Source organism: Rhineura floridana, chromosome 16, assembly GCF_030035675.1.
Source record: "Rhineura floridana isolate rRhiFlo1 chromosome 16, rRhiFlo1.hap2, whole genome shotgun sequence".
Classification (NCBI taxonomy): domain Eukaryota; kingdom Metazoa; phylum Chordata; class Lepidosauria; order Squamata; family Rhineuridae; genus Rhineura; species Rhineura floridana.
In genome coordinates, this window is record NC_084495.1 from 6,755,357 (window position 1) to 6,765,066 (window position 9,710).

The following is a 9,710-nucleotide window of genomic DNA, read 5'->3' on the forward strand; positions in this document are numbered from 1 at the left end:
GTGTGTTGTGCAGGAGTAGGCTCTGAGATGGGTGCTATTTCTGTTAATTTCTGGTCCATTAATTGGCACAACTTCCATGTTTCTTGGGGTGTCAGGCATACTGGATCAGCCTGCTTCACAATCAGAAAACCCCGTCTGAATGCATCCTTAAAAAGTAGCTTGACTATTTTGGCCAAAAGAATGTCTCACTCATTCCAATATAACCTTGGCTATTCCAGTGCTGCATTTATTTTGTTTGTTTTTCACTTATACTTAAATTCCAGTCTCCTCATCTGAGGAGCTCAGTCTTTGATAGAGTTGGTGGAGGAAAGGACATTTCGCTGGGTGGGCGAAGAAAATGTGCAAGTGTTGAATGTAGTTTTTTTACTTCAGAGTAGTAAGATTAACTACCAATAGGTTTATTTAATCTCCTGTTCTCTTCAGGTGGAGAAAAGCAGAGAATCGCTATAGCCAGAGCCATCTTGAAGAATCCTCCCATTATCCTCTATGATGAAGCCACTTCATCTTTGGATTCAATTACAGAAGAGGTAAATTAAGTGATAGAGCACTGTGCTTTCTTTGCAGCCTCATGCAATCCTCCCTTCCCAGTCTGACAAATGCACAGTGGCCAAATGTTGGGTATGACCTTTCTTGAGCTGGATGCAGAAATAGTCAGGTCCAGTTCAAAATGGGTTCCAGCATAATCTCTTGAATAGCATGAAGTAGTTACGATTGCCTGTCCTGTTCACTGAGATATGAAGTCTCTATTACAAAGGCAAGCAGGTGGTTACAACTTAACATTCATAAAAATAGGTCCTGTTAATTGTGGTTGCATAATGTGAGATGCAAAACATTTTTCTGGAGCATCATAATTGAAACACAAGTCTGGTGCTCATAACCCTCTGGTCTGGAATCAATTTATATTCACAGGTAGAGCTGCAAAGCATCAGAATGTTGTGACTCAGATGTCATGACACTACCGTAGCAACTGTATCAGACTTCATAACTGTTAAATACAGAAATCTCAGCACCAGCAATCATTTCCTAAACTAATCTTCTTGTCTATCGCAAAAAACTAGGAAGCTGGTTGATTTGCTAACTGTCTCTGTTCGTTTTAGGTTACTTGACATTACCTGTTAACCTCCACTCATGAGGCTGCCTGGCTGCTGACAGTCAGTTGATGCATATGGTCCTTTCTCGAGTGTAGAAAGATAGAGATACACTTGTCAAGAGTAACCCCTTTGGATTCTGTTCACAGATTGTGATGTGAATTTCATTCTACTCATTCCTTGCCTTTCATTTTGCTGCAACTATTATGAGGTTGTCAAATGAAGCAAATGTTTACACAACACAGCTGCACTTTAAAAGCAGCAAATAAAAAATCACATCTCTCTCTCTCTCACACACACACACACTAAGTGTGCAGCAAGCAATCAAAAGGGTAGGGAAATATGTACATTGCCCTGCCTAGCTGCATTTTTAAAGGATTTTCTTTTTATAAAGGAAGCAAAAATGAATCACTGGTTATATATGCACATTACTTTATTTAGAAACTAGATTTGGAAGATGAGCAAAGAGTTCCCTCTGACCATCCCCTTGGGATCTGTAGACTTTACAAGAAACATGATCTTCATGACAGAGCTTGTATAATATCAGTATGGGAGGTTTTCATAGAGCGGCACCTGAATTCTTGCACTTTTGCTTCTCAAACTACAGCCTCTTTCTTACTTTCTGACTTTGGAACTGCTGGTGACACTTCTTAACAAGTGATTAAATTATTTTCATTTAATATCTTACTTGAGATTGTTTGCTCCCCTCCTCTGAAAGGAATAAAATAATTGGTCAATTGCCTGTCAGAAAAGTCAGAAGGTAAGAAAGAGGTTGTCACATAGAGGAGGGACGGGATCTCTTCTCGATCGTCCCAGAGTGCAGGACATGGAATAATGGGCTCAAGTTGCAGGAAGCCATATTTTGACTGGACGTCAGGAAAAACTTCCTGACTGTTAGAGCCATACGACAATGGAACCAATTACCTAGAGAGGTAGTGGGCTCTCTGACACTGGAGGCATTCAGGAGGCAGCTGGACAGCCATCTGTCAGGAATGCTTTGATTTGGATTCCTGCATTGAGCAGGGGGTTGGACTCGATGGCCTTGTAGGCCCCTTCCAACTCTACTGTTCTATGATTCTATGCTTTGGCTTGGGGTTGTACTCCAAAAAATCAGGTTCATAGTCTGGGGGTGCTCTTGGATCTATTTTTGACTGGATCCATCTAGCAGTGCCTTTTACCAGCTTCGGCTGGTAAGACAGCTGTGGCCATTTCTAGATAGGGATAGCCTGACCACTGTTGTCCATGCACTGATAACCTTCAGACTGGATTACTGTAATGTGCCATATGTAGGGCTGCCCTTGAGGTTGGTCCGGAAGCTGCAGTTGGTGCAAAATGCAGTGGTGTGGCTACTTACTGGGGCAGGATATCACCAACATGTTGTCCCACTGCTGAAAGCATTACACTGGCTTCCTATTAGCAGTCAGGCTACGTTCAAGGTGCTGGTTTGGGTGTATAAATTTGGTGAACCTTCTGTGAGGAAGGACAGAATATTTATTTATTTTATTAGATTTATATCCCACCCTTCCAGTAGGAGCCCAGGGCAGCAACAGTGGTGTCACTAGGGTTGGTGTCACCCGGTGCGGCCCGCAGCGCCTTCTCTCTTAGATTCTGAGCGATCGTGCACGCGGCCGAATGACAGGCCTGACCCATAAGAAGACCGGTACAACCGTACAGTGGTTTCAGTGGGCAGCGGCAAAAGCAGAAAGAGGGTGGGCAGCAAAGTAAAGGGGTAGCTAATAGACGGATGTCCCCCTTACTCAGGAAATCCCCCCACCCAATCCTCAGAAGGAAAACCCGAACCTCCCTTTGAACACCCCCCGTTCCGCGCTGGGAACCCCGGAGTCTTCTTTGGGGTGCTTGGCTCCTCCTAGGCACTCACCTGTTGACTCTGGCTGTGGTTGTCCACCTTGGCGTCGGGCTCGCTGCTCTGCAGCAAGGAGTCACAGAAGCAGCAGCAGCTCGGCCACCAGGTGCACCATCCTCCTGCAGCGGGCGGCTTTAGAGCTCCGCGACGGCAGCGACAACTCAGCAGGCAGCAGGAGCAGCAACAAGAGAAGGAGCGGGAGGCAGAGCGGCTCTAGCCTAGCCTGCCTGGTAACAGGCTGCAACGCCGCTGGAGTTGAGGAGGCCCCGTCGCGTGGGAGATAAAGCCCGGCGCCCTTCCCTCACGCCTCCCTCACGCGGCTCAGCGCCTCCCTCACATGTTAGCGTGCGCCGCACGCGCCGCACAGGCAGGGCTGCTCTCTGCCGTCCGCCTGCCCCACTTCCTGGTGCCTAAGGGTGGGGCGGCTCTGGGTGACACCCCCTTCTCATGGTGTCACCCGGTGCGGTCCGCACTCCCCGCACTCCCCGCACTCGGGTAGTGACGCCAATGGGCAGCAATATTAATAGCAATAATAATATGCTCAGTGCTGCCCATCTTTAATCTTACAGAACATCTTGAGTGCCATGAGGGATGTGGTGAGACACAGGACATCCATCTTTATTGCTCACAGATTGTCAACGGTGGTTGATGCGGATGAAATAATCGTCCTGGATCAGGTGAGACCCAACTTCCTTGCGGGAAGTTGCTTTAGTAGTCTTGCGTGAGTCTTTGAGATTACACAATTCATAATCTGCTTTGGGAAGTGAAGCTGCCTTTTCTTTAAAACCAGACATGTTAAAGAATCTGTCCCAGCTTTCTCTGGGGTCATTCCACTTGGAACACACTCTCCATTATCAGTATCTGAAATTGAACATGCATATTCATATCAGCAGGTTCTAGGAAAAGTGCACGAGATCAAAATGGTGTTTATACGGCTCCCAGAGTTTCCCATCCAACAACGAATACTTGATTTATTGTTGCATAGTCACCATTTCATGTTGTCCCTCTTATTAAATGTATGCTTTAGGCAGAAGAATCTAGAATGGAGAACTACTGAATGCGTCATCATTTCAAATTTCCAAATGCACTTTTGGAGTCTGTTTTAGGGTTATCATCTGGCTTGGGTAGGAAGCCAGTAGGGCTATTTGAATAATACATATGCCAAAGAGTTCTCTTGGTCTGCCGTCTTGGTCTGGGATCCAGATAGGAGGTATATGAGAAAGAGTGGAATGGTGACTTTTTCCTTTACCCGTGGGAATGACTGCAGGGCAAACCACGTGAAAAGCTTGAGCTGGTTGCTGGGAATCGCAGGAGGAGAGAGGGCTCTTGCACTCAGGTCCTGCTTGCGGGCTTCCCATTGGGGCATCTGGTTGGCCACTGTGAGAACAGGATGCTGGACTGGATGGGCCGCTGGCCTGATCCAGCAGGGCTCTTATGAGAGTGGTGGGTGTAGGGGCTGCCATCATTTCCCCCTGGCTCTGCTCCATGTACTTCTGGCAAAAGTCTGTCACATGGAAATTAAGAGAGTGAAGATCGGTATTGGTTGTTGTTACATTTATATGCCACCCTTCTTCCAAGGAGCTCAAGATGGTGTACAAATATGGTTCTTCCCCTCCCCATTTTATCCTCGCAACAACCCTGTGAGGTAGGTTAGGCTGAGAGATAATGCCTGGCCCAAGGTCACCCAGTGAGCTTCATGGCCAAGTGGGGATTTGAACCCATGTCTCCCAGGTCCCAGTAAGACATTCGAACCACTGCACCATACTGGCTCTCCATCAGTTTATTTCCATGCTAGGAAAAGTTTCACTTGACAGATTGTTTCATGTCGGCTTGCTTTTGGAGATGCGAGGCGTAAAGGCCAGTAAAAAAGTAGCAGCTGCCTCCTTTGAGGGTGCTCCAGGTTCACACTGTCCCCTAGTGCCAATTGAGTATGTCTGGGACCACCAGAAATGTAAAGTACCCCTAATAGATGCACAAGAGGCACTAAAAGCCAGTGAGCCATTGTTTTTAACTAGGACCCAAGAGACCTGGGTTCAAATCCCACTCTGCTACATGAAGGTTACTAGGTGATCTTGGACCAGTCAGGGTCTCTCAACCTAACCTACCTCACAGGATGGTCATGAGGATAAAATGAGTGGGAGAACCATTAATGCCACCTCGAGCTTTTTCAAGGAAAAGCAGGGTGTTAAAGTAATAAGGGGATCTGAGTAGGGAGGATAGATGCTGCTGGCTGAATGTAAAAGACTATGCATTTGCCAAGGTCTATAATTACGTCCATAGACCTCTTACTGGAAACCATCAAATAATTAAAAGCATGCTATTTTGTATTTCTATAATACATATTTGAAGTGTTGACATCAGCTAAATGGGTACAGCCAGAGTAATAAGATAGTTTTGGTGGTATTAAGATACAAATAGCAGGCAAAAGGAGAGAAGTAACTGAAGTGCAGTTCCCTTCTGGCAGTTTACTTCTCCGTGGAAAAGGAAGCTTGAAAAACATGCCGGTTGATGAATGAAGTTGCTTCTGCCCTGCCCGTTCTAAAACACCGTCCGTCTGGCCATCTCCTTTGTGCTTTCTAAGTTGTACTTCCCATGTCTATTTATGGAGCAAATATAACTGCATAATGTATTGGCATAGTAAGGATGAGTTGTACTAAATAGCAAGTATTGGACTTCTAAACAGTTCAACTTGGCTCATTAGTGTCACTGGAACAGCTGGGGTGCTTAGGTCCATGAAGTGTCTTACTTCTGCAAGCCCTCACTCAGGGGAGACCTCATGATGATCTCGGTGAGGCTGCTTGATGCATGTCTGACTGCCGGCTGGTTCATAAAATGCCAATGACTTCTGCTGCACAGAAAGCAGCTAGCTCTGCCCTTATTGCTTGCAAAGTGCCACAGAACAGCTAGTCAAATCAAGATGGAATGAAAAAGAAAAGGGGGAGGGGAGGACAATAAGGGTTGGGATGCTACGCAGCCACTTTCTTACACAGAGTAAATATTTGCAGTGAATTTGGTGTATATTAAAAATGTCTGAATAAATGGTTGAAAGGCAGCAATCTTAGCATTGGCCTAGTTGCTGGATAGAAAGCTTTTTATTTCCCTAAAATTGCTGGAAAGGCATCAGACACTTGTCTGTTTCAAACCCTTTCATTTTTCCCCCTGATGAATTGTAAATTAGAGTGACCTATTGTGAGCTAGATTTAAAAAAAAAATCTGTTGAAAGCAGAAGAAAAATGTGTACAATGTGAATAAGAGTCCCGTTGATTTACCACTGTGGTAATCCAACAGATGTTGCAAGGCTTCAAGCTTCAATTACAAATCAGAACTTTAAATCAGGATTGTGCTTCCAGAAGTTAAAACAGCAAAAGATAACAAGCCTTTAATTCAAATGATTCATGAAAGGTTTTTTTTTAAAAGGCTTTTGAAGTACCTCACTTTCCTTTTCCTAATATAAAATCTGGTACTTTGATTTGGTCATTTGTTGCTTTCTGGGCAAAATGCAGTATTCATATTCTATCTGTATATTCACCTCCTGCTTAGGCAAGCCTGTTAGGTCCATTTTCTTACTCCAAATTGTTCTAGGATTTCAACTCTAGTAACTTCCAACAATTGTTCAGGGCCTTTCTCGCACCCACTCCTGTTACTATTAAACCCACTAACACTTGGTAGGTGAGTAAGACAAAAGCCAAGAGATGCGTCTAATCGATGTCCTATCCATTTTGGCCATGATATATGTCATTTGCCGCCCTGGGCTCCTGCTAGGAGGAAGGGCGGGATATAAATCAAATAACAAATTAATTAATTAAAAAATATGTGAGCCAGGCCATGACCTGACAGAATCCTGAAGCTCCTGTTTCCTACAGAAGAGAGCGGGGGGAGGGGGACTATAGGCAAGTGTGCAGAGAAGCAGAAGCGGGGGACCACCTCCCACTCTCTTAGCAGATGGCTATCCCTGGTCGCCCCCCCCCTTGGAAGGAGGGAGCCATAGCACAGTACTAGAGCAGAGGCTTTATATGTAGAAGGTTTGAGGTTCAATCCTTGGCATCTCTAGTTTAAAATGGGGTTGGGGCCATCTCTTTGGCAAGGGCTAGGCTCCCCTTACTCTCACACACATGCTCCTCCAGGCTGTCCCCTCCTGGCACATTGAGATCTCATTTTTGCACCTCCCTGTGGCCAAGCTGACTGGCACTCCAAATGGCTGAGGATTGTGCTGGTAAGTGAACCTGCTGCTTCCACTGCCAATCAGTGGGACAGCAGGGAGGGGGAAGGCAGCATCAGCTGGGGGCGGGGCCTGCAGGATGCCTGGAAGCCAACAGAGGAGCGGCATGTGGCTCATGCGCTGTGGGTTGCCCATGCATGAGTTGCAAGACTCACTAGACATCTCTCCTGCCTGAGAGCCTAGAGTGTCACTGCCAGTCAGAGTAGACGTGACTGGGGTAGATGGAAAAATGGACTGACCTGATATAGGACCACTTCCTAGGCTCCTACGTTTTAGAGGCATGGAGCTGCTTAAAGAGCAATAAGACCAGAGGGGAGGGAGAAAGGCATCCAGTAGCACTGTAATCTTCTTCACCTCTCTCTGGCTGTCTCCTGGGGTGCATCATAATTCTCAGACATCAAGAGTCTCTAGTTTATGTTCACCAGGGCTTTTTGTCCCTATGAATGTAACTATTATTACCATCGTCATGGATGATTTATTACCTGCTCTTCACCCTAAGGTGCCAAGGCGGATTGCAACTATTTAAAATGCAACGTTAAAAACAATTTAAAACAAATTGCAATTACAAAAAGTGTTAAAGGGCCACAGTAGTGAGGATGCCAGGCTCCACGTCTGGTCTGTGAAGTCAGCCGCCTCAGTCTTGATTCTCCCATGTATACTTGAAACAACAGTAACAAGGTGTTTAGCACTTCTAGGTGCAAAGTGAAGCTTGGAGCTGCCTTGCATGAAACATCTGGAGATGTGGCTGAAGTCATATTTCCAGTAGTCGAGGAGTACAGGGTTACTGCCGTGCCTCTCCCCAATGGTGAGCAAAGCCGGAATAAATTATTCAAAATAGTAAATCTTGCAGAATAAGTGTATGTATTTGCATAACTTATATATATAGGCTGTAAAATTTAACCTGGTTCAGAATGTGACTTACCTGGATGTAGCATTTTACTTTGAAATAAAAAATGACAAAATATACACCGCTCTGTTAAACTCATTTTTACCCAAAGACCGCAAGTAGGAACAATGGACAACAACGTAACTTCTTTTCATTAGAAAAGGCCCAGAGCACGTACACCGGGGGGGGGGGAGGAGGAGAGGGAGAGAGAGGGAGAGAGGTGTGCATGTGCTGTGGCCCTCTAGTTGGCAATCTGTCCAGTCTTTCAGCTTGCATTGCTACCCTGTTTGATCTCTGACTTCATGTTTTTTTAAAAAACAGGGTAAAGTTGCAGAGCGTGGCAGGCATTTAGATCTCCTTACCAATCCCAGCAGTCTCTACTATGAAATGTGGCACACACAGAGCAGCCGGATGCTGAACAGAAACATTAACGAGAGGTGGGAGGAGAGAAACAATCACATGTCCAAAGAGGAGGAGAGGAAGAAGCTGCAAGAAGAGATCATCAACAGCGTGAAAGGCTGCGGGAACTGCTCTTGCTGAGGGCGAGCTCAGTTTCCCCCTCCCCTCCTCCTCTGTGCCACGGCTGGTTTAATGGCGGCATAAGTTTGCACTGAAGCTATTTTCTGCATCCAACAGAATAAATCGTTCAGAGATTTTGTTGGCCTTCTTAAAAATAGAAAAAGGCTTTTCTCCATGGACCACAAGTTCTTTAACCAAAGGATTTTACATCTGCCTCTCTTCGTCTCTGATATTTATGAGTTGGTAGGGAGATCATCTCAGAATATCTGACGGTTACATGTTTTTGGTGATACATACACTTTTCCAGTGGTCATTTCTAAAGTGGCATAAATGCCTTTCATCAGGCCAGAATGTGATAGTCTGAGCTACCTTGTGAAATGTTTGCATTCTGTTGCTCTTCACCGCTGATAGTGGATTAAAATGTTTTTATATGTCACTTTTAGCAACAGCCAGTTAACCCAGATGCCTCTGGTAATGGGGAAAATGACATTGTTAACATAATGGTTGGGTTTGATAGAATTTGTATCCTTTTGTAAAGAATAACAGATATCAAGTCTGTGATGGCAGATTCAAAGCAGAAAGATTTCTGCTTATTCCCTTAATGCTTTCCCTTTCTTACAGTGATAATTTCTGGGAGGACTAAGCTCTCATACCTATCAACCAAAACATGTCTCTTTCTTAAAACGATCAATGCACCTTGCAAGGTGAAATAATGAAGGTCAGTCATCTGCATTCTCAACTATTCCTAGAAATGCACCAGGAAATTATTCTATTAAATTCTAATGAAAACTCAATACGAATATTGTCAGTTTTGTCTTACCCATAAGTCAGGTTTCTGTGGTGAAGCCCAGAATGGCTTCAAATGCTTGGGTGCTGTTTGGAGTCCCTGTCAGTTGGGCCCAATTAGGTTGATAAGTATTGAAGAAGAAAATCTATTTATTTAACAAATGGATACATTGGTGCATTAAATGATTAAAAATTTACTGTTCAGCAGACATCACAGTACAGAAATAAGTAACCTTCCTTTGTGGATATAAAGCAAAACCTTGCTAATATGTGGTGACAAGTGAGAACTACTTTTAATTTAGGATCTGCCTTTTGATGTTCTCTAACTGGACATACCTCTTTGTAAAG

The 9,710-nt window shown here is 44.7% G+C and overlaps 1 protein-coding gene across 3 annotated transcripts in view; it reads left to right on the top strand.

The window, feature by feature from the left end:
• ABCB7 (ATP binding cassette subfamily B member 7) overlaps positions 1 to 9,370 on the top strand; it is a 68,278-nt gene extending 58,908 nt beyond the window's left edge. For all 3 annotated transcript variants that reach the window (XM_061598449.1, XM_061598450.1, XM_061598451.1), the window contains 3 exons: positions 424 to 527; positions 3,522 to 3,629; positions 8,379 to 9,370. In XM_061598449.1, coding sequence (XP_061454433.1) covers positions 424 to 527; positions 3,522 to 3,629; positions 8,379 to 8,597 — 431 coding nt within the window. In that variant the 3' untranslated portion in view covers positions 8,598 to 9,370. The remainder of the gene's footprint in view (positions 1 to 423; positions 528 to 3,521; positions 3,630 to 8,378) is intronic.
• The last annotated feature ends 340 nt before the right edge of the window (positions 9,371 to 9,710 follow it).